Source organism: Mustela putorius, unplaced genomic scaffold, assembly GCF_011764305.1.
Source record: "Mustela putorius furo isolate JIRA1106 unplaced genomic scaffold, ASM1176430v1.1 tig00000731_pilon_pilon_pilon, whole genome shotgun sequence".
Taxonomy (NCBI): Eukaryota; Metazoa; Chordata; class Mammalia; order Carnivora; family Mustelidae; genus Mustela; species Mustela putorius.
This window is the reverse complement of record NW_025421461.1, coordinates 1177565-1201089: the sequence shown is the minus strand read 5'-3', so window position 1 is coordinate 1201089 and position 23525 is coordinate 1177565. Positions and strand designations below refer to the sequence as shown.

The following is a 23525-nucleotide window of genomic DNA, read 5'->3' as shown; positions in this document are numbered from 1 at the left end:
CCTCTCCCTCAAAAAGCAGTGCCTCCCATTAAGAAACAGGTAGGATGGGAAGGTGCCATGGGAAGGAAAAAAGAGACAGGAAAGCTTCAGTTCAGTTCAGGCCTCGTCCTCTCGCCCCACCCTTCCCAGCACAAACTCACCCTTCCCGCAGGACAGCCCCTGGCTCCTGGACAAGAGGGCCACACACAGCCAGAAATCTAATGTTCGGGAGGCCCACCTGCCACACTCAGGACAGGATGCAAAAGAGTGGGAGGAGGAGAACTTGTGTCAGACTGGGTTTGCATCCAGCTCTTCCACTTACAGTACTGCCCTTGGGCAAGCTACAGTGCCACTTCACAGCTCAGGTTTCTTATCTCTCCACCTCATAAGGCCACTGTGAATGTAAATGAGTTAACAGTGGCAATTACTGCTAGCTACAAATGCCACGGCCGCCACAATAAACAATCCCTGAGTACACCTCAATGGCTCCTTCACCTTCGATTTAAGAATAGGAAAACCTCCACATCACAGGAGGCTGCATGACCACCCTAGCTGGTCCAGATCCCCCGAAAAGGACCCTTAAGCTCACAGGCAGTGGGTTTCGAGGCAGGAAACGGGGACAAAGAGTCAGCAGGCTGTTAGCGGAGATGGCATCTGCCTGTTTCAAGAGCTGTCTGCAGGCTTTAGCTAGGAACCACTTCTACCTGTTTAGACCCTAGACAACGGTCTCCTTGGCGAAAGGCTCCCCTCCCTGGAAGCATGTGGGACCTGTAAAGCCTGGGGATAAGCGGGGAGACTGGAAGGAGGAACCTGCTGGCTGAGGTGAATGAATCAACTTGGGGGACCAAAGGGTCAGGACGTGCCCCAGCCACATCTCCCACCCACCTGCCCATCAGTTTGGGACAAGACCTGTGCTGCCCTCTACCCTCCAGCTGTTTCACCAGGCCCAGGGCACCAGGACTTTGGTTCCCAGACAACTGTTGCAGGGACAAGCAGGACAGTGCCTTCTCTTAATCCTCTCCTACTTTACTGATGACAACTCAGACACTTCCGTGCAAAGTGACTTCTGGAATCAGGATCTGCCACTGCCATTCACAGGACCTGCACTAGGTACTTCTTGGAGCTTGGCAGGGGCTCAGAGGTGGCTGCTGTGCCGACCACTGCCCTCTGGAGCAGCCCACGGCCTCTAAGGGTAAGTCATAGGCTAATGGCATCTGGCCTCTTCACTTCAGATCCTCTTCAAATTCTTAAAACCAGTTTCATCTTATTTTTTAAAAAACCCAAACACAAAAAAATAGTTCAATCTTTATACTTAAACATGTTCTGAAAGTCAAACCGACCATGGCCTTTCTGATCCCAAGGGGCTACGGTGAGGAAGTTGCTAGGGCGGGGCCAAGCAGCTCAGCAGGAGAGGAGGCAGCCTGGGCTTTTGTTCTGTGGGTGTGGAGGTAGACAAGAAATGGAGCTAGGGGCTCAGCTGTCCCACAGAACCAGGGAGGGGGCGCCCTATGTTGGGGAAAACGAACCCCAATTCCTGAGCGCCCCCCAGGTGGCCCACCATTTACAGATCCGGCACCCGCCATTCCTGCACCATCTTCGCCACCATCACAGGCACCCACGACACGGGCATTTTATAGTCCCCAGTTTCCAGAAGAGGGACACAGACGCTGAAACTCTTAAGTGACCTGCTCCATCAGCATAAAAACAGAGCCAGGATGTGAACCCAAATCCGAGCTGAAAGCCCCCGGTGTCGACCATTCCATTCCCTTACATGAGCACATGAAGTGAAAAGTGGGACTGTGTCAGATTTCTAGGTCAGAGCAGGTCCCCAAGTGGAAGACAAATGAACGCCCCAATCCCACTGAGTCCTGAGGCTCCCCACACCCCAGGTCACTCACCAACCCCAGAGCAGAGAAGCTCTGGATGTGGCACCTGGAGACCCAAGAGATGTGGACTCTTTCTCTGGTTCAACTGGGACTCCCAGAAGTTGCTCCCCCGTCCTTTGGCCCCTTTAGCTACTGGCCAGGACCGTTCGGAGGTAAGACACTGTCAGAAGGGGTGCCATACAGCCTCCCTGGTCCGTCTGATAAAAGCAGTGCTTTAGGACCTACAGAGATCAAGGACACAATTACTTCCTGATTCTGAATTCCTTAGGGGAAAAGCAGTGCTTCCTGTTTAGGGCTGTGCCAAAGGTGTGGTCACTGCCAAAGGCCAGTAGTCTGTTGAGGGACATGGGGCCCCTAAGGCTGAGAAGATTTTAGATTTTAGGGCCTACATGATGACCTGTGAAATGTCCTGCCCCACTACCATCCCCACATATACCCCCATGCACCCCTGCTACTAAGGAATCCATTCTCAGGGCAAGGCCCTGTTTCTGATAGCAAAGGTTAACACTTTCAATTTATCAGACACAGGGAGGTCAAAGAGAACTTTGGAAAAACCTGCATTGGCCTTCCTGTGACCGAGGCAGGTCAATGAACTGGGTCTCAGCGGCTCCATCTGTTAATTGAGGACAACCCCTCACCTGCTTAATTACTGGGAGGGGTATCACCCAGCCCTGCAGGCCCCTCCTCCCAGGGCTAGGAAGCAGACGTCCATTACACAGCTTTGATTTTGTTTGCAATAGCCCAGCCTCCTACAGTAACAGTACTAGGTGAACAAGTCCCAGCTGCCTTCCCAAGAGGAGGGAAGACAGACTTCCGGTCTCACAAAGGCCGGCACGGAACGGTGTGGAACTAGGTTCTAGTCCCAGCCCCACCGCTGGGCAGATCAGTGACCTCGGACAGGCAGTCCCAGCTCCCTGAACCTCCACCACCCCTTACTACAGGGCCCATGCTGCCACCAGCCCTCCCCAGCAGCCAAGAGCAGAACGAGACAGATCACGGCACACAGCACGTGACGCAGCACAATGGAGGCTCCGGAGGATTCGACGCGCCCATCTGCTCACTCTTGCTGCAAGCTGCCCCAGAGATGGGGCAGGCCACCACCCAGCACAGGGTGCAGACGCCACGCTGAGCATGAGGGCAGAAAGGCGCTGGAAGGGTTACAGGCTCCAGGCAAAAAAGCAGGCTGTGGTTTCATGTGAACTAGGATGACCCTGATGGAGAAAACCAGCAAGTGGTTTGGAAGATTCCAGTTCCAGTCTCCAGAGACAAAATGCCAGCGAATCAACCCACTGGCTCTCTTGCCCCCAAAGGAAGTGATAATATAAAGGGAGCGGTGGGGCTGGGCACTCAGGGCTTCCATGCCAGGGCAGCCGGGAAATCGTCCTCGGATCGTCTCACAGAACTCTACACTGCTAAAACTGGAGGAACCACAAAGTCTCAGGCAGGTTTCAAACCTGTCCCCCTGGCCTTCAGAGATGACTGGGAGTCCCATGGGCAGAAAGCAGAGGTGGCTGAGAGGCCAAGTTCCAGGCTCCAACCTCATGTTACCCAGAACGGTGTCACTTTTTCAGTTTCAGACATGGCATTTCGACATTCTTCAAGGGAAGGCTAAATGATTTAGTTCAAGTCTGAAAACTACTGACCTGGTCCAATTGTGGCATTTCAAATGGGAAAGGGAGGCCCAGAGTGTGAATAGCCAAGCATAAAGGAAAAGCCGGTTTTCTCAGGTTAAATGCTTCTAAATTAGCAGCCAGGGCTCTTCACTGGCTCTTGTGCCTCCTTCCCCCCCAGTCTGAGGATGTTGGCAGTAGGATGCTACCTCTTTCTCGTCTCTTTTCCCTGGTTGCAAGGCTCTCTTCTTTCTTTCAAGACTAAATGGCAGCTTGGGAACAATTTAAAGATAAACATTCCCAGTCAAATTTCTTTATTTCGGCTAAACAGCATCAGGGTTCTAGTAATCAGGAAACAGCCCAAACAAAGGCTATTCCCCACACGACAGGCCATCAGCGCGCTTCCTGGAATATTAATTACCACAAAGGGGGTTTAGTAACCTCCACAGGCCTAGCCAGCACCTTCCATCCATTCCATTAGTAGACCACTCCCTGTAAACAGAATGGCGGCACCAGCTTTATAGGTGGAAAACCAAGACTCAGAGAACATAAGTGACCTTCCTGGGTCACCCTACATGTCTGTGCCAAGAATAGAACATAGGTCTTCGATTGTAGTCCTTCTGTGTGGCAAAGGAAAAAGAACTCGGAAAGAAAGGTCAAGTAGCAGGCTAGAACACAGGGAAAAAAAGCAGCTCGAATACAGCTGCAAAACACTCCCAAACACAAAGGGCTGTGTCAGAATGCAGTCACCGCAGCCAGCAACGTGCCTGGAGGGGGCACGCCAGCCTGCCCCCCCAAGCTCTCACTGGCTCCCTCCAGGACAGGCTCTGCCCGCACCCTCCTTCCTCCTCCTTCTAGAAGGGGAGTGGGGATCAGAGCTGCAGAGCCCTCAAGTGCCACTAAAAGGAGTCCGCAAGATGTGACGTTCAAAGAAAGAAGTCCCAAAAGTTGGCAAGAGACACCAAGCAGAGGACACAAACAGGAATAACAGCAGGAGAGAACCATTCCGGGAATCCTCAGAACACAGGCTGTCTGCACGACACCCCCAAGAGGGAGGAAAAACCCTCAAGCACAGCCTTTCCACTCAGCACTCCCCCCACGAGGGTCTCAAAGGCCCCTCGGTGGGCCAGGCTGCTGCAGTTGGAGCAACCCTGTCCCACACGGTGGGTCCTGAGCTCCCAGAGAGTGGCCAGACAGCCTGAAACGAAAGGTGCCGTAAAGGTAAAAGAGTAACTTCTTTACATGTTGAAATGGTATTTTGGATATGTGAGGTTGAACAAGATATAATTAAAACTTATTTCATCTATTTCTTTTTACTTTTCTAATGTAGCAAGTAGGTAGTTTTTAATTACATATGTGGGTCACGTTATAGTCCTACTGTACAGGGCTGGTCTAACCCATAGGCCAAATCTAGCCCCAGGATTTTTTTTTTTAAGGTCCTAAAAGCAAGGACAGTTTTTATGTTTCTACATGATTATGTAAGTACCTTCATGAACTCCTGGACTTTGGCCTACAAACCCTAAAGCTTTTACGATCTGGCCCTTTAAGAAAGAACTGGTCAATCCCCTGGTCTAGACTGTAAAAACAATCAGATATTCACTCTAATGGCACCAGGAGCAGAGGGCAGTTTTGGGATGCGTACGTGTGTGAGTGATTCTTGCACACTCATTTTTAAAAATTGAGGTAGGAGTCCCATGGCATAAAATTAACCATTTTAAAGTGAACAAGTCAATGATGGTTAGTACATTCACAGTGTTACACAACTAGCTTCTCTACCTAGTTTTTAGACATCTCATCACCCCCTCAAAGAAAACCCCGATCTCATTTGCAGGAACTTCTCCCGTACCCCTAAAAACCCTGGTAATCACTAATCTGCCTTCCATTTCCATGGCTCTACCTATTCTGGACATTTCACATAAATGCAACCGTACAATGCGTCATCTCCGTGCCTGATTCTTTCACTTAATACGTGTCTGAGGTTCCGTCATATTGTAGGATGGTCGGTACTTCATTCCTCTTTTTCTAAGTGAGTATTCTGTGATATGGATATACCACAGTCTGTTTATTCATTCATCCACTGATGGCTATTTGGGTTGCTGCTACCTTTTGGCTATTATGAATAGTACTATTACAAACATGCACAAATATGCTTGTTTGAATACTTGTTCCCAATTATTTTGGATATACATTAGGAGTGGAATTACTGGGTCATATGGTAATTCTTTTGAAGAAATGCCAAACTGTTTTCCACAGTGGCTGCACCATTTTCCATTCCCATGAGCAATGTGTGAGGGTTCTAATTTCTCCACATCCACATCAACACTTACGACCTTCCCTTTTTTAAAACAACCCTTCTAGAGGGTGTGAAGTAAATAACTCACCCTCATCTTTATCTGCACTTCCCTAATGACAAATGATACTGACCATCTTTTCCTGTGCTTGTTGGCCGTTTGTAAGGTCTGGGATTTCTGACATAGCCCCTGCCAAACCATCCACCAATGTGCACATAAATTATAAATCTCAAAGGGGTGGGCATGAAATCTGCCCACTGCTTATGGGATAAATGTCAAGTGAAGTAAAGAACTTCCACGCCCTAGACCTTCTAAGAGGGTCACAGGGAAAGTAAAGGGAAAGTCGATGAAATGATTCACAGAAACCAAGTCCTGACCCACCCACCTCTGTGCCTGGGACTCTCACCCCAAGACCCCAAGCAGCCCTAGCAGTGGAGAGCCGCACAGCAAGGGGCACAATTAGACCAAGAGGTCTGAGAGGAGATGCAGGAAGACTAGAAGAGCCCTGCAGAAACCAAGACCAAACTCCTCATTCTTCAGATGGGAAAATCAAGGCCTGAGGAGAGAGAACAACCCAGCCAAGATCCCACAACAGAATAGCAGTAGAAGGAACTAGAACTTAAGTTCAGATGCAGTGACTCCTTCCACAAAAGACATATCTAAAGTCCTATAAGTTGGCAGGAGGAGGACGTATCACGGGAGCAATTCCCACCACGAACCGCAGAAACCCACACTGGAGATGGGATGAGGACCTGGGAGCCAAAAACCCTGGGCTCCAGACCTGCTCCCACTGACTGCCAACCCCTGATTCACCTCCCTTCCCCATCTGCTCCCCCTCATTTCACTCTAAGTGGCCTCCTGAGTGACTGACTACACTGACTCCCATGACTTCAGAATTCCTACCGCTCCCACACCCCTCACCTAGCTCTAACCACCTGCTTGCCTGAGCCAGTGATTCCACCTAAGGACCAAACTAAACCTCCAACTCCACGGAGTCAAAGTCACTGTATTAATTTTGTCTCCTCCCCACTCCATAAACCTACTCCTTATCTGTTATTCTCAGTCTTTGCTGAAGGTACCCAGGTCTCCTCAATCCCCACCTCCAAGCAACCACCAATACCCTGTCCTTAGTGTCTCATGACTCCTTCCATCCTGGCCGACAGTGACCTGGAGAAGACCTTTACTATCATTTACCTGGACTATCTTACAGCTTCTAGTTTTATGCCAAAATTATTTTTCTAAGACAAAACTCTGATGCGTTAGAAAGTTAAGCATAAAAAGAACTACAAGGGAATTACAAAAGTGAGGGAACAGTTTATAATCTTGAAAAAAACACCTTCATAAGCTTTAGATTAAAACTACAAACTAAAAAAGAAACATGGAAATTTATCTGCATTCTTTTTTAAAACTACCATATGAAAAAGAAATGACCATACATAACATTAGAATGGACACCGTGGGAGAAACTATGCACAATATAGGACAGGTTCAGATTGAGATCTAGAGCAGGGGTCAGCAAACTGGAGCATACAGGCCGAACCCTACCAGCTGCCTGTCTCTGTAACTCTGTAAATACGGTTTTCTCAAAAACAGCTACACTCATAAGTTTACGTATTGTCTAAAGTGGCTTTGCACTATGGCTTTTACGCTACAATGGCAAAGTTGTGTAGCTGCCACAAAGATCATATGGCCCACATGGCTGAAATATTTACTATCTGGCCTTTTAGGGAGAAAGTTGGTGGACACCTGACCTAGAGTGTAGACGGAAAGCTCCTACAGACCAGCTGGAGTCAGGGCGGGGGCGAAAGAAATTAACCCAACAGAAAAACAGGCACACAGTATGAATGGGCAGTCCACACAAGAAACAAAACATATACCATAAATATTGTAAAAAGAGGCTTAGCCTCATTGGTAATTAGGAAAATTATTAAAGAATTAAATCATCTGATAATATCCAATCCTGGCAATGCTATGACACAGCCTTTTTTGGAAGGCAATTTAGTGATATCTGTAAAAAAAAATTCAATGTGCTTAATGTTAACCCAGCCATTCTATTTTTAACTATCTGCCCCCAGAGAAATACTTGCATTTGTGCACGCACACACTCACCCAAAAGCATTTAGAAAACTGTTCGCTGAAGCATTCGCTGTTTGTAACAGCAGTACCCAGAAGTAACCTTGCTGTCCATCAATAAGGGAATGGTTAAATGGTACATCCCCGATGACACTATTTGGAATACGTATATGTCGCACCATGAAAAGAGCTGTAAGACATATCATTAAGCAGGAAAAAAATATGCTGCAGAGCAAATACAAATATAGTTTGGGTTAAGTAAAGGTTTTAACTGTGTATTCGAGTCCATACGCATGTAGAGAAATGCACAGGACTGAAAGATACACGCCTTAAAGAGGGGGTGGCCTCAATGATTGCTGATCTATCTTCCAGCCTTGAAGGGCTAAAATAAGCTCAGGGCAGGGAGGGGTAGCAGGAAGCAGGGCCTTGGGGGAGAGTGATGGGAACCAATTGGCTGAGGTTTTCTAATGGAGCCAGAGGATGAAGAGTAAGGCTGGGGGAGGCCGGATGCAGAGAGCAGCAGCTAAAGCTGTTGGCAACAGCCCTGAGTCTCCCTCCTTCTCTTTTCAAGAGCAGTTTCTTCCTGAAAGATCCCAGGAGGTAGAGGGCTGGCCTAATCTCTCCCAGCACAAATAACCCCACTCATTATTTCAGAAACTACCATCCCAGTTGTGCCCTGAAGGACTCAAGCCTGTTTAAAATCCACAATTCAAATGTGAATAAAGTTGAAGAGTAAAGTGCTTTAAATCTGCAACACTCTCTTGATCCAATTAATAATCAACAGATTTTTTTTAAAGAAAATTTAACAGATCCGACTCAAATATGGAGATGCCATTTGTTTATCTAAGCCTAAGAATCAGAAAACGGTTCTTATGAGGTGTAAATATCCAATCTACCAATTTTAGCAGTTGCCTGGAATAACCAGGAAACTCAGAACAACGCTTGCCAAGCCCATAAACTTCGTATATCCAAGTTTACCATTCTGTGGGTGATTTTGTTTGTTTGTTAAATTGTAAGAGAAAAGTTTAATAAGATACCAGTCCTTGCTTTTCAAAGGGTGAGAGAGGTAAACCAGAAAAGGAAAAGAAACTATATAAAGGGAAAGCAACTTACTCAAGGTCACACAGCTGAAAGTGACAGTGAAGACAAAAGACCTCCTGACTCCTGGTCCAAGGCCCTCATCACCACATAAACTGCCCCCCACCCCAAGGCATCCAGTTGAACAGAGAGAGTGTCCCTGAAAAGCCCAACCCAGAACACTTTAAGTTCTACTCTTCCCAAACTGACCTGGTCCTTCATCCCAAAAATCTGTGACTGTAGCCTCAAGTGTTCGGTTAAGCTTTTGGTTTTAGATGAAAGGAGTTTTTTTTCTTGGGTGTTGGGATTCTGATCTCAGGGAAAGACACCATGTCTCGTGCCATAACCCCTGCCCTGCCAACCTACTCTGGTCTGCCATGTAAACAATTCAAATCCTGTACTTAAGTAGCATTAAAAACAGCGGGGCCTACAGTTCAAAGCAATGTTTTCCATCTAAGGGGTTCTTCTGCAAAAGGAGTGGCCACAACTAGGTCACACTGGACTGGAATATGAAGGGAGCTCCCCTGGTCTCATGGCGTGGGGTGGGGGGGCAACCACGCTCTGAAGAAGACTGAGACTGGGGGAGAGGAAAAGAGGGGCCACAGACACATCCCAAGTGGTGGTAGACAAGGCTTGTTCAGGAAATCCAAGGAATCAGCATAGCCCAAGGGCCTGCAAGTGTTCCAGATAATCCTTGGGATCCTGAGGATTCTCTGGAATACTGGGGGCTCAGGGAGCAACCAGTACAGAGGTTCCCAAAGGGCAGTGGGGACTGCAGTCCAACTTCTTAGGGAGCTGTTAACAATACAAATTCCTTCATCTCCTGTATCACTCCAGGAATGGGGCCCCAGGACTCTGTATTTTTAGCCTGTGACTCTGATGCAGGTTTGGGAGCCACTAAACTAGTCCAAAGTGCTCATATGACAGATAAGGCCAGGAGAAGTGAACACACTTTCCCAAAGGCCCGCAGGTCTCCTTATTCCTTACCAAGCGACCAGAGAGCTGGGAGAAAGGGTGGGGAGAACAGCCCCCATCTCTCCCAGCAACAAAAAGGCCTCCAGGTTAAGTTCAAGAGCAAGACCCTCCTCCCCCCACTTCAGGACCATTCCCCTCTCCCATCACTGACAGTGACAATGATTTGGAAAAGGCCCGCCGTGTCTGTCCAGAGGGAAGCCCACAGTCCACCCAGACAATCCTGCTCCCTTGGCCATTCTGGGTGGACAAGTCTAAGTCGGGTCCTAAAACGGACTCTATGGGGGGGTACTGCGAAGCAGCAAGCAATCCCCAAGCGCTTTGTTCCTCCTAAGAAAAACCAGGCATTTTTGAGTCACCCAAAAAGCATGAATCACACGGTAGGGCTATGGGAACGGGAAAGGATGTTATTTTTCGGCATACTTGAGGATTTTCCCTTTGTCCCGGCTCTATCAATACACTTCCCGCTCCCCCCCCCATCTCCATCCTCACTACCCTCCCCAGGACTCACGTACATTTTTTCTGCTCCGTTTTTATTTTCCCTGGGAGCCTTCAGAGGCACCCCCACCCCCGCCCGCCTCGGGAACTGGATAACGTCCGCTCTCCTCTCCACAGCAGGACGGTGGTCTCACGGGCGTCAGAACTGGGGGGACGCGGCCAGCGCCCCGGGAGAGGCACTCTTGCCCTACTCGGACGACGGCTTGCAACACCTAGCGGGGCGACTGCGCGCCGGGAAACTTCCAGCCCGAGGGGGCCGCCGGGGGTCGGGGGCCGTCCGGCCCGGGACCCGGGTCTCCACCTCCCGATCGGCCCCAGGACCCCCGCCCGCTCACCTGCGTCAAGTCCTCGTCGTTGAGGAGATGCGATTCGCGGGGCTTAAAGCAGTTCTGACACTTGCTCTTGTTGAAGATGTTGGCCTGGAATTTCCTGCACGGGTTCTCCTTGGCCGCCGACATGGTCGGCGCGGCAGCGGCACAGGCCCGGCGGCCCGGCCCGGCCCGGCGCGCGCTCCGCGGCGGACAGCGGACGGCGGCTGGCGGGCGGGCGGCGGCACCATGCACGGCGGGCCCGGGGCGGGCTCAAGCCGGGCTCAGCGCGGACGCCGCGGCATGCCCCCGCCGGCCGGCCGCCTCACAGCCGGGCCGCGGACGCAGGCCCGGCCGCGGCCGGAGCGCGCCCCCGGCGGTCAGGGCGGCCTCACGGACGCCGGGATGCGGGCCGGGCCTCTCCTCGCACGACGGAGCGGCGCTGCACGGCGCGCCGGGGCACCTCGGCGCCGAGCCCCGCGCCCGGGCCCTCACACAGCGCGCGGTCCCCGCCGCCCGCCAGCACAGCCGCCGACCGGCCGCCGCGGGCCCATGGACGCGGCCTCCCGGGCCCGCTGCCTCCCCGCGCTCCGACCCGGTTCTCAGGCGCCGGGTCGCTGCCCGTCCCCGGGGTCCGTCCGCGCCGCCACCGCTGCCCTCGGCGCCCAGCGGCCGCAGCAAATGGTAGCGGAGCGCCTCGCGCACTCCCGGGGCGGGGCGGGGCGGGCGGGCGCGCGGGCGGGCAGGCGGGCGGGGGAGGAGGGAGCGATAGGGGCAGCGCACAGGGCGGGGCCGCGCCCTCCGCGCGATCGGCAGCCCTGCCGGCCAATGGGAGGGGCGAGCTCCGGCTAACAAAGGAAACCTTTGACCAATGGAAATCGGGGGCGGGAACAAAGGGCAGCCGGGCGCAAGGTAACTTGTGTAGGCGAAAGAAGGTGGGGGCGCCGGGATGGGACATTCAGGTTTGGTGGACTGGCGCCGAAGCTGGCTGGGTCCTGACAGCTGCAGGGGCTGGGGCGGGGGCCCGTGAGGGAGGGGGCGGAGCCGACCTGCAGGCTGGCTCTACAAACCTCTGGCTCCCAACCTTGCCTTCCCGCGCATTGTCCGGACACCCGAGCCCAGCTCTGAGCGGATTCACTTAGCACCTACTGTGTGCCAGCCCCCCCCTCAGCCCCCGCGAGGCAGTGGTCATAGCATTATTAATAGGGACTAGATACTGTTCCGAGAGCTTGATATTCATCAGCTTGTTAAAGTTTCACAGCCTCTCCATCATCATCCTCATTTTACATATGAGGAAACTGAGGCTCAGAAAAGTTAAGAAATAAGAGGTAGAGTTTCAAGGGATGACTAAGAGATGTCAGCCTTGAAGAGCTGTCACTTCTATTATGGGAGATTAGTGAAGGCTGACTTAATGCCAGGTACTGAGCTAGGCATTCTTTCCCCCATGATGTGTTTGAGGAAATGAAGGCTCACACTCCTGAAGTAATTTGTGCAGGAGGGGCCGAAATGTCAATCCAGTCCTCTGCCGTCCAGTCTCGTGGTCAAAAAACCGCCTGGAGAAGACTGTAAAGGACATACAGGCAGAAGATTCAGGAGCCCAGAAAGGGGAAAATGCACTTCTTGGGGAAATTAGGGGTGGCTTCAAGGAGGAGGGGAAACCTAAGCATATGATGAGAGGTTGCCACGGGCTGGAGGTGGAGATTAGAAGAAGAAGGAGCAGGATAAAGGAGGTCATAGGGATTCATGGGGCCAGATCTCCCAGGGCCTTGGATTCCAAGCTCCGGAGCGTAAATGTCACTCTGCTGGCAGCCAGGAGTAGACCACGGGAGTTTTTAAACAGTGGGGTGAGCTAACTCAGCCCTCACAGAAGAGGTGACATTGAAGCATGTGTTAACAGCAGCGACAGCAGCTGTTGCTTAGAGAATGGGAAGGTTTTAGGAGAAGGAGCAAATGCTTCCAGAGCTGTGTACTTTTCCACTGATCATCTGGTGAATATCCCAGGGAGGTAGATTTCAACTTAGTGTGAGAAAATGCTTTCCTCCAAAGCAAGCTGAAAGAAGGTGGATCAAAGTCCTGTGGCAGCCTAAGGGGGAAGCCCAGCTCCACCCCTGCTAGCTCTGTGGCCTTGGGCAAGTCCTTCACCTGCCTGCTGCCTCAGTTACCTCATCTACAAAATTGGCATGATTATAAGATTGTTGTGAGCATTACATGATATAATGCTTGTGAAATATTTTGCATGATGTGGCCAGATGTTAATTGGTGAATCCAGGCAAAGAGTGTTTATTACACTGTTCTTATAACTTTTCTGTTGGTTTAAGTTTTTGCAAAATAAAAAAGTGCATATGTAGCAGAGGAGACAGACCATTCTTGCCTGCACAGAGTACTCAGAAACTGATACCAACCATGGCCTCTGGGGAGGGGTGCTGGGTGGTTGAGAGGTGACCTACTTTTAATCTTCACTGTAAACCTTTTTGTTCCTCTTGGATTTGGTATCGTGTGCATGTACACTTTGTTTTAAAATAAGTTTTTAAAGTCCTATCCATGCCTCAAAGCCAACTCAAAGGCCATTTCCCTTAAGAAAATGCTTGGCATGATCTGCTCAAGTCAGTGGACACATCCGGCACCTGCCCTGATCAGGAAGGGTCCCCGGCTGGGGGCATAAAGAAGCCTTTGATTCAGGCCTGCCCAGAAAGAGCTCACACTTGAGCAAGTGGAGACAAACAGAAACAGGAGGCAAACAGACAAATTCATTCCAGGGTGTTATGGGGATCCAGACAAGGGCGCTCAGCTCCATATGCAGCTTATGGGAGGGGTACTTAGAGGAGGCAGTGCCAGGGCTGGTTCCCAAGCTGAAGAAGACCCAGCTAGGAGAAGGTAGAGGGAAGGCATTCCAGACCGAAGAAGCACCACGAGCTCAGGGCCTTTGAAAGCAAAGGGTGTGTCCATGCATAGAAGCACCTCGACATTACTGGGTCGTGCAGGGAAAGAGGAGTAGCAAACAGTGAGACCCAAGGTTTAGCACCTGCTCTATGAATACCTCTTGTGACACATTAAAGCTCGGCCTCCTCAGGGAGACAGGCGGTGGTGGTGGTGTTTTGTTTCTCGTTATTACTATTTTATATCCATTTTACAGAAAGCACACATGAGGCTCAGGACATTTGAAGAATGTGGCTGTGGTCACAATATAGACCCTCTCAATAAGGATTCAAGCCCACACAGGTTGACGCAATTAGCACAGGGACCATTAAATGAAATTTTTAGATTGAGCACTTAAGTAGGGGCTGTTGGCCTGGAGACCGAGTCAGAGGTGGAGGACTGGAAACATAGCAGGCCAGGAAACTACTCTAAGCCTAGAAAGTAGAGACAGTAGGGGCCTGAACTAAGCCCGATCAAAATGACTTTGGGAAAAATTTAAGAGTTGAAATAAGTGTATTTAACCATTCATTGTGCTGCACTCCAAAATTTTATGACTAGACTCTGAGCACGACGAGGGCAGGGCCAGATCTTGGCCACTGCTGCATTTCCTGGGCTAACTTCAGTACCTATCACATAGTAGGTGCTCACAAAGCACATACCGAGTGAATGAATGAAAACTTACTCTGCTGTCTTGTATTGTCACATATCCCATCCTGGGTTATAAAACCCACGCAAGGGGCACATGGGTGGCTCAGTGGGTTAAAGCCTCTGCTTTCAGCTCAGGTCATGATCCCAGGGTCCTGGGATCGAGCCCCACATTAGGTTCTCTGCTCCGCGGGGAGACTGCTTCCTCCTCTCTCTCTCTCTGCCTGCCTCTCTGCCTACTTGTGATCTCTGTCTGTCAAATAAATAAATAAAATCTTTAAAAAAATAAAATAAAACCCACGCAAACAGGATCTGTGTCATATATAGCCTCGACTTCCATTTCCAGGAGCCTAGAAGAGCACTTTGCACAAGGCCAATTACTCAGTGTAAATGTGTAAACAATGATCAGGCTGTACATTTAAGATTTGCTCAATTTGTTGTATACATCTCAGTGTATAATGTACATCTCAAAGAAGCAATAACCAAAGGAGCAAGCAAGCAAAGACCTCTTGAGGGGGCCCCAAAGGCAGGTTAGTCCTGCTGTGTGCATGACATCCTAGGAGGGAGCAGAACACACACACACAGAGAGTCTTCTCCCCCATCAAGCTCTAGAACCTCCCTCACACACACAAACACAAACACAGAAATACCCACTATTGGAACCCTATCACCACAGGTCAGGCTGGTCTGTCCTTGAACTGAATACTGATAGAACCTGTGCAGTCTGTGTCTGGCTTTTTCACCCTCAGCGGGAGGTTTGGGAGATGCTCCCATGCTGTGGTGTTGTGGCAAGTGTCAGCCCTCCAGGCTTCCTCACTGCTGCCCCGTGGTCTGTTGTGTGGCTCTGCTATGGTCCATGAAGCCATGTTCTTCTGGATGGCCACCGGGGAGGTTTCCAGTTGGGGACAATATGAAGAAAGCTTTTAGGGACATCCTGTGCATGCCTTTCGGCAGATGTAACTGCTCACTTCTGTTGGGGACAGAATCCACACAGATAGCTGTGTGGATTGGTTTCAGGTTTTTGGTTTTTTTTTTTTAAGATTTTTTTTTATTTTATTTGACAGAGAGAGATCACAAGTAGGCAGAGACGCAGGCAGAGAGACAGGGAGGAGGAAGCAGGCTCCCTGCTGAGCAGAGAGCCAGATTCGAGGCTTGATCCCATGACCTGAGCCAGAGGCAGAGGCTTTAACCCACTGAGCCAGCCAGGCACCCCTGGTTTCAGGTTTAACTCAACAGACAACTGCCAAACAGCTTCCAACCTGGGAGCTAGCTCTCCTCTCTCCCCTTTTCTCCTAACATTGATAATAAGATTTACCTGGGGGAACGCATTAACTCTGCAGCTTACCAGGGCCCTCCCATGGAAATTCTGAAGCAGTGTATCTGTTGGAGCTCAGGAATCTGTTTTTTTAAAGTGTGGCCTTTCTTTTCTCTAGGCCAGTTTTGGAAACGGTGGATGGTGCCATGTTTCTCAAATCCTGCAGGATTTAAAAAATACCTACTCTGAGCCTTCATCCCCAGATATTCTGATTTAATCAGAATCGGTGGGGGGGGGGGCATCCCAGTGTCCATTCGGGGGCACAGTGGAGAGGAAAAGCCTTTGAAGCTCAGCCAGACCTGGGCAAGTCTCAGTAGAGGTCATGTCCCAGGTGGGTGTTGCTGCATTAACCTTCTTCCACCCCACAACGCCCACCCACCCCAGAACTAGTGGCTTAACCATTTCATTGGCTGTCAGGGTTCTGTGGGCTCCCTGGGCTCAGTGAGCAGTTCTGCTGGTCTTGCCTGGGAGGTGTTTCTCGCAAGTGCAGTCAGATGGTGACCAGGCTGGGTCCCCTGGAGGAGTGAGTGTAAACCCCAAACCAGGCCATCTGAACCACTCCCATCTCTTCTAGTCTCCCAGCCTCCTCTCTCCCCCAAGGCCTTTCCCCACGTCTTCAGGGCCATCCCTGGGTGCCCCAAAGTGTTCCAAGAGGGAAGAAGTAGAAGCTCTCAGTTATCTTCAAGACTCAGCCTGGCACTGGTACACCATCACGTCTGTGTCCTATTAGTCAGCATAAGACTGCCCCAGACTTGTGGGAGGAAACCACACGAGGGCGTGAATCCCAGGAGATGTGGTTCACTGGGGCCATCTTTGAGACTCGCTACCACAAATAGTGTCTACTTCATAGGGTTACTATGAAGACTGAAAAAATTAATATACGTGACGTGTTCAGAATGATGCCTGAGACACAGTAAGTGCTTAAAAACTATCGGCATCTTTTATTATGCCTGCAACCCCTATGCTGGGGTGGGCAATTTTTTTCTGTACAGAGCCAGACAGTGAATGTTTTAGGCTTTGAAGGCTACACTGCTCAACTCTATCATTGGCCCATGGAGGCATTCACAGACAAAACTTAAATGAAGGAGTACGGCTCTGTTCCAAGAAAACTGTATTTACGGTACCCAATGGTAGACCAGATTTGTCCATCTCTCGTGGCTCCCCTCTTGTTCTGGTGCTTGAGCACCCCTGTCCTGGCCAGTCTTTCAGAAGAGTCAGTCTTCCTGGTCTTGGTCTAGCCCCTGACAGTCATCGTGTCAGCTGTGACCATGGAGCCCTGACAGCCTGCCGGCTCTGTGCTGGGTGCTGGGGACCCATGGCGTATCACTTCACTAAACCCAACCAGCACCATTTGAAATTAGCTCTGGCATTGCCAAATGGTGCCTAGTAGGGGGCTTTGTACTCTTGTCCCATCCTCCATCAGTCTCCCCAAAGCCACCCCAAATGAACATAGGCTTGAATTCAAATGGTACAATGCAGCTTCGACAAAAGCCCCCTGGTCCTTCCCTGACTACCACGTGGGATTCACATTACTCCCAGTTTACAGAAGTGTTACTTCTCTATTGCGGGCACCCAATGACAACAGTCCTCAGATATGTACTGGGAGAGATGGCCAGACATTGGACCTACAAAGTCTACCACAAGGGCAATTTAGTCATTCTATTAAAATTTTAAATATGCACACCCTTTGACCTAATGATTCTACTTCTAGAAAGATAGCTTGTGGAATTACTCATGTAGACACACAAAGATATGGTCTGTACAAGGATGTTCACTGCATCATTGTTCTTAAGAGTGGTAGGTTGGAGATGTTCCAACTCTCCACCATTAAAGGATCAGATAAATAAATTATGGTTCTTTGATACAGGGGAGTGCCACCAAGCTATTAAGGAATGAGAGAGTTTTGAAGTTGCCAACCATCTGCAAAATATGGCGAAGTTTAAATGCTAGTGAGAAAATGGTGTATACAGTCGTAGCTCATTCCTGTTTTAAGGTTATGTGTGTCTGCAGTATACATAGTATCAACACAGAAAAGGTCCAGAGGCACATACACCAAACCACTGACATTAACCATGGGAGATAAAAGCTATCGCTTTATATGATCTGTAAAAAAATTTTTTTAAAGGTTTAATTTATTTATTTGACAGAGAGAGGCACAGCAAGAGAGGGAACACAGTAGAGGGAGCGGGAGAGGGAGAAGCAGGCTCCCTACACAGGGAGCCCATGTGGGGCTCAATCCTAGGACCCTGGGATCATGACGTGAGCCGAAGGCAGATGATTAACCCACTGAGCCACTCAGGCACCCCTGTAAAAACTTTTAAAACAAACTTTTGGCTTTTTACTTTTTTTTTTTTTTTTTTAGAGAGAGTTGTACATTGAAGGCTGGCCTGCCAATCACACAGCTTCAAAAATGAACTCAAGACAAGTCCTATTTCAGGTAAATCCCACTCACTCCTCCCCTGCCGTGTTATATTGAAGCAAATCCCCAACTCATATCATTTCTCCCATAAATCCTTCAACATGTGCTTCTAAAGATAAGGATTATTTTTAAAAAGCAGCCACAATACCATGACCACACCTAAAAACAAAACAAACAAAACCCTGAACCAATAATTCTTTAATATCATTAAATATCCAGTAAGTTATTTCCAGTTATCTCATAAAAACATGACTTCTTTTTGTAATAAGAAGAAAAAAAAAAACTTTGAAAAAGGAAAAAATGTTATTCCAGACAGTAGACTGGTACAACTTTTCCTGGAGGTTTGTTTAGTGATACTTATCAAAAGCCTTAAAAATGTGCTTATCTTTTGACCCAGCATTGCTAACCCATGAATTTCTTCCAAGAAAACAAAATGAAAGAGGTACACAGATACAGTTCACCTGAGTGTGTGCTGTCCGTTACAGAGAGCTTGCTTGAAAAGTATTTGTTGCCTCTGAACTCTCAACACTGTTGGGCCACGGTGCTGTCCTTTGCACCTTTACTGGTAGAAGGAAAAACCGAAAGCAACAGAAATCTATGACATTAGGGTACTGGCCAAGTAGATAATGGCAGATCCATAAAGTACAATGTGGCCCTATCATTTAAAAATAATCAGGTCGTGGAGGCGCCTCGGTAGCTCAGTCGTTAAGTGTCTGCCTTCGGCTTAGGTCATGATCCCAGAGTCCTGGGATCGAGCCCCTGCATCGGGCTCCCTGCTTGGCGGAAAAGCTGCTTCTCTGTCTCCCACTCCCCCTGCTTGTGGTCCCCCTCTCGCTGTGTCTCCCTCTGTCAAATAAATATAAAAACCTTTAAAAAAAAATAAAATCAGGTTGATCAGGCTTTATCCCCCTCCCCCAAGTGTGGCAAGAAGTTCATGACTGATGCCTGCAGAATAGAGATCAGAAGGGAGAGACCAGTACTTGACACTGGAACAGTCCAGGTCCTTGACATCAGGGGTGATAAATCATCTGGTATCAGGTGTTCCCCGATCTGACACAAAGGCACCTCCTCTCCGTACTCTTGTCTCACAAAAACTAACCCTAGTCTCATCATAACAAAAACATCAGACAAACCCAAGTTGAGGGACATTCTACAAAATACCCAAGCAAGGCTCTTCAGGACTGTCAAGGTCATGAGAAACAAGGCAAGACTCATTGTCACAGACCAGAGGGGCTTAAGGAAATTACTTAGACCAAATGTCACGTGGGACCCGAATGGGATCCTGGAACAGGAAAAGGACCTTCGTGGAAGAATTGGCAAAATCCAAACAAAGTCCCTCGTGTAGCTGATAATATTTTACTGGTGTTAACTTCTCTGTTTTGGCATTTGGGCACGAGGGGAAGCTAGATGAAGAGTATGTGGGAACTCTGTTGCTCTCTTTACGTAAATCTAGAATCATTAGAATGTTTAATATTATTTTCTTAAAAAACAATGTAAATATTTATTAGCATTTAAATGTATTTATGATATGTTAAGGGGAAGTCTGTGTACAGTTTCATTCAGTTTCCACCAAACAAGCCCATTTTTTGTGTTTTGGGTTTTTTTTTTTTAAGATTTATTTATTTATTTGACAGAAAGAGATCACAAGTAGGCAGAAAGGCAGGCAGAGAGAGAGGAGGACCAGGCTCTCCGCTGAGGAGAGAGCCTGACACCAGGCTGGATCACAGGACCCTGAGATCACAATCTGAGCCAGAGGCAGAGGCTTAACCCACTGAGCCACCCAGGTGCCCCACAAGCCCATTTTTCGAAAACAAATTTGCTAGCTCACATACATACATGAGTGGATATACAGACACATATGCACACAGGCAGGAAAACAAAAGTCTGAAGCATATACTAAGGCTGCAGCCTCCAGGGTCAGGCAAGTAAGGAACACAGTGATTTGGGTGAGTTGCAGTGTTCCAGGTCCTTCTAAAGCTGTCAGTGGTTCGTGGCCCCAGCCAGTTGCCGTCCTACAGGACTTGGAACGGGTCTTGACAGATCCTCTCGTTTTCCAAAGGAACCAACATCCAGGTTGTTACACAAATGTCCAGGGCCCACTCTGCTGTGGGAAAGAGTCCTCCAGGGTCACCCGGCCAAGAAGAAGAGCCAGGCAACACGGGCCACCGGCTGGACAGGCCCCGCCTTGGCCTCACCATCTGCACCAGGGCCTGGAGGCTGGCCAGCTGGCCAGGGCGGGGAGAGGCTGCGGCTCTTCCGGCCTGCGGGTCTGCGTGTGGCCAGGCCGTGGGGTGGGGGTTTGCTCAGGGCCTACACGCCTGGGTTCTGACTCTCGGGTTCCCTAGGTCACCGTGTGGGCGGCCGCTCCGTGGGTGTGCGGGGGTGCGCGTGTGTCACGGATAAGGCATCTCCTTGGATATCCGTGTCCATGCATGCCCAGGGGAGGCTGACTGTCTTTGGGGGTGTATGAGGGCATGGCTGTGGTATTGGCATGCCTATCCACGGGTCCCCGGCTGCCTATGTGTGTTGCGCAAATGCACCCGTCTTTGCATCTGTTGCGAGCGTGTGAGATGAAGCCCGGGTTTCTGTGTGTTTTTGAGCAGCCGCCGGCCCTGATGCCCACCTGTCTGTGTTTCTATGAGATTGCCTCTGTGTTTACACCGGGGGCAGGGGGTGCCTGCTCTGTTCAGTTGAATTGTGTTTGCTCATGTGCGTGCTGTGGGCATGGGAGTCTCGGTTGTGTCCACACCTGGGTGCGAGGGCATTTCAGCCTCAGTGGCCGTGTGTTGTGTTTGGCTGAGGATAAGCATGCGTGCGCGTGTGTGAGTGAGTGTGAGTGCGGGATGCTGGTGGCTGGGGGTCAGGATTTGAGTCACTCATAATCAGCACCAGCTTCTCAATTCCCTGTTCCTGGTTCTTAAAAGTTGCCGTAAGACACACATGGGGCCCGAGTATCCCCTGCCAGCCCCTGAGTCCCAACCACAATGTGAGAAGGTCAAGTGTGGACCAGCCGCAGGGCCAGGCGTGGAGGACCCCAGAGTCCACTCCTAGTGTGCACAACTAGGCAGCCACCAGCCTGCCTTGGCCTGGCTCCTCCCTTGCCCTTGGCCTGCCAGAGTCTTTGATCCAGGACACAGCCCCCACAGCCTGCTACCACTTCATCATCTCCCACAAGTACTGCCTGAAGGCCATTTTTTTATAGGAGATGAGTGCAGCCCAGCCTGATTTGATCACTCCCCAAACATAGGCTCCTGGTACAGGAAGCCTGTCCAGCCATCCTTCCTACGATGGAGCTTGGGAGGTTGGGGGAGGGGTGGGGAACAAAGGACACAGCTTGGGCAGAGTAAAAGAAGTAGGAATCCTCAGAGCCTTAAGGCCAGAGGGGCCCTTAGAGACCCTCTAGTCTGATCCCTTGTTTTATAGATGAAGACATTGAGCCCAGAGAAGGCAAGATCCTGACCTGAGGTCACACAGCAAATCTCAGGCAGAACTAGCATTGCCTTCAGAGAACTGGGTAGCTCCAGGATCTACAGCCCATAGGATTCATTCATTCATTCATTCATTCATTCATTCAACAAGTATATATTGAGCACCTACTATAGCCAGGCCCAAGCCTGAGCTCTGGAGATACAACAGTGGACAAGACAGCCCTGGTCCTTACCCTCCTGGAACTTATTTTCTAGAGACAGACAATCAACAAACAAACTCATCCTGAAGGAGAGAAAATAAAAGTATGCTTTGTATTAAGTCACTCTAGCTAGTAGCCATATTTATGTTTCTATTAAGTAAAATTAAAAATTCATTAACTTCAGTAGCCACATTTCAGGTGTTCATCGGACACATGGGGTTGGGGGGTATGGTACTCAACCACACAGAGAGAAGACAATCCTACCAGGCAGTGCTGATCTAGAGAGTGAACAGAGGGGCTGCGGGGTTGGAGGGTGAGGACGGTGACATCTGAGCTGTCCTGATGAGAAGGGGGCCAGACAACAATGTGCCAGGAGGGGATGGCAGGTGCAAAGTCTGTAATATAGGGATGACCATGGTATCTTCAAGGGACAGAAGAATGGTGAGGAGAGAGGACAGAGAGACACAGTTGGGAGTTTAACAGGGGACTTTGGGGTCTTGATAAGGAGTTTCTGTTTTATTTTAAGGGCATCAGGATGCCGTGAGGAGGGGCTTAAGCAGGGGAGTGGTGTGGTTTTTAAAATGTATAGAAAATGAACTCATGAGGGAGTGGTGGCAAGAATGGCAGGGGGGAGACCTACGGAGAATGTAATCATGTCACAGAGAGAAAGGTGACTGGAATTTGGGGATAAGTGATAAGAGGAGAGAGGAAAGCCACCAACCATTACCCAAAACCTAGAGTGCTGGAACAAGCCATACCTGAAGCTAAGATTTGCTTGATTCCCAAGCTCCCTTTTTCTTGTCTCCTCTTGATTACCAGGCACTGATTTGAGTATCTTCATTAGTACCACCCACCTGTTTCCCTTCCCCTACAGTCTCTAGTCCCTGCATGGAGCTCTCAGACCGGTTCCCCAGGCTTCACTCAATGCCCCAGGCCCACTCTCTTTTGCAGGATTTTGCCCCTCTCACTGCATCCCAGAGCTGATAAGATAGGCCCATCTGTTGCCTTGGGTTCGTGGGAAGACGCTTTAGGTCATTGGTGTTTCATTAACTTTCCCCACCATGATGGTTATCTTGGAGCTGGTGAGGAGGAGGCAGGAGGAACCAGCTTGTTCTGGTTCCAGGGGGCGCCTAAAAGAGAGGGCTTAGGCTTTCAGTACCCTGGGAGGGAGTTCGGTTTGATGTTAGGAAGAGCTTCCTTTCTAAAAAAAAAAAACAAACCCTGATGGCTTAGCTGTGCATTACAAGAGGAGGGGACCCCCCAAGGGCCATAAGAATGGCACGGTGACCTGACTCCCTAGAGTGGTCTGCTCCAAGTTCATCCTTCCTCAGGATCTTTGCACTTGTGCTCCTCTCTGCTGGAATGTTCTTCCCCCAGGACCCAGTCTCCACTAATGGGCATTGTCACTCTGGAGTTTCCTTGCTTTGTCTCCTGCGCTAGAATGTCCACTCTGTAAGGGCAGATCTCTTGTTAATTTCATCTTCTTCTGCACTCTGAGTCCGAATCCATGCCTGGCACGTGGTAGAGGCTCCTGAGAGGCTTTCAGAATGAATGGGGGGCCCGGGTGAGCTCCCCTGGTGGCCACCATCTCTACAGCCCTTGATGGGGGGCCACACAGCACCCTAAAAGCTTTCCCCGCACCCCCGATGGCTCTGGGAGGCTGAAGTCTGTACCCCTGTTGGCTGATCCAGAGCCTGAAGCTGGCAGAAACAAGGTCCCTTGCACAGGCTTCAGCGGGGGTCCTGCGCTCCAGAGGTCTGGTGAGGACGCAGGAGAGGCAGAGGCTGTGGACATGCTGGCTTTTCCACGTGACAGCTCCCACCGTTAAGCTCCACCCAGGCCCCGCCCCCTCCCCGCCCCCTGAAGTCCTCCGCAAAGAAGACCACCGCTCAAGGGCACTGGCGGGGG

At 50.0% G+C, this 23525-nt stretch overlaps 1 protein-coding gene across 7 annotated transcripts in view; it reads right to left on the bottom strand.

The window, feature by feature from the left end:
• Positions 1 to 11419, bottom strand: part of LOC101682008 (myosin phosphatase Rho interacting protein) — a 147262-nt gene extending 135843 nt beyond the window's left edge. For 3 of the 7 annotated variants that reach the window (XM_045083631.1, XM_045083630.1, XM_045083629.1), the window contains exon 1: positions 10722 to 11418. In XM_045083631.1, the coding sequence (XP_044939566.1) occupies positions 10722 to 10844 (123 nt within the window). In that variant the 5' untranslated portion in view covers positions 10845 to 11418. Of the gene's footprint in view, positions 1 to 10721 lie in introns of all 7 variants that reach the window. The other 4 variants (XM_045083628.1, XM_045083632.1, XM_045083634.1 and 1 more) reach the window with 2 other exon arrangements.
• Positions 11420 to 23525: the final 12106 nt, after the last annotated feature.